Source organism: Morus notabilis, unplaced genomic scaffold, assembly GCF_000414095.1.
Source record: "Morus notabilis unplaced genomic scaffold, ASM41409v2 Scaffold11298, whole genome shotgun sequence".
Classification (NCBI taxonomy): Eukaryota; Viridiplantae; Streptophyta; class Magnoliopsida; order Rosales; family Moraceae; genus Morus; species Morus notabilis.
Genome location: NW_010358614.1, coordinates 188 through 1,273, shown reverse-complemented (window position 1 = coordinate 1,273; position 1,086 = coordinate 188). Strand labels below are relative to the sequence as shown.

Sequence of the window (1,086 nt, the reverse complement as noted above, 5' to 3'; positions counted from 1 at the left end):
GTTCATAACTAGATAAGTTATGAATAAACTTGTCAAGTTATGATTCATAGCCAGATAAGTTATGGACAAAAACTGTAAATTATGAATAATAACTTGTCAAGTTATGATTCATAACCAGACAAATTATTAACAAAAACAATAATTTAACTTATTTATTAATTTATATAAATTATTGACCTATTAATTTTAATTCATCCAAAATCTTAACATATTTTTCTCCTTCTCCCTTTAAATTAAAAACTCGAATATGCCGTGGGACAAGGCTTTCGTGTGTTAAGAGCGCATATGTGCAGGCCCATAATGGGAACTTCCCAACCGCCGATAACCGAAGCTCCGTTGGCTTAACTTCTACTCTGTACTCACCGACCATCATTTCCTATTTCCTTGCTATGAACGTCTCTGTAAAATCCCTCGGAAAGTAAAACCACCATTCAAACCCTAGATTCTTCTAGGGCTAGGGTTAGGGTTAAGGTTCCTCTTCCTCTCCCGCCTGCCATAACTAGACCATGCCTTCCTCGCCCAAGTTCTTCCGCGCGCGCCAACCGCACTCCGCTCGCAGATCCACCGTCCTGATCGTCGCCGGCTGCCTCCTCGTCGGGATCGCGGGCTTCGCCTTCGGACTCGCGTCACTTTTCCGGCCGATCAAGTGCTCGCACGGTGATCCCAGATCGGTGAGGGTGGTTTGGGAGAGAGGTTCCGGTGGCGGCGGCGGCCGCGACGGACACGGCGCCGTTTCGGATGGTGGTGGGAACAATCGGCGTAAGGTCATGGGTTTTGTCGGGATTCAGACTGGCTTCGGATCGGTCGGTCGGCGACGATCTTTGAGGATGACTTGGATGCCGTCCGATCCTCAAGGACTTCGAAGGTACATTTTTTTTTTCTTTTTCAAATAATTAGGTTGAATCTGTTTCGTCAAGTTGATCAAGCGGAAAATGGTGCCATCACTTTTATTGCATGTTCTCTCTAAGACTTTAACGATCTAATGTTTTGAGTAATGCCATATTATAGCATAGCATGTTTGAGTAAGGTAGCTCTGTTATGGAGGAACAATGTGTAAAGTCAAAGGGACAATTTTGGGACGTATTT

General features: G+C 44.4%; 1 protein-coding gene across 1 annotated transcript; it reads left to right on the top strand.

Annotated features, from left to right (window-relative positions):
* Positions 1-506: 506 nt before the first annotated feature.
* LOC112090571 (probable beta-1,3-galactosyltransferase 14) lies at positions 507-865 on the top strand (the record flags this gene model as incomplete). Its single annotated transcript, XM_024162153.1, has 1 exon — positions 507-865. A coding segment is annotated over exon 1 (359 nt), but the record flags the coding sequence as incomplete, so codon positions are not given.
* Positions 866-1,086: the final 221 nt, after the last annotated feature.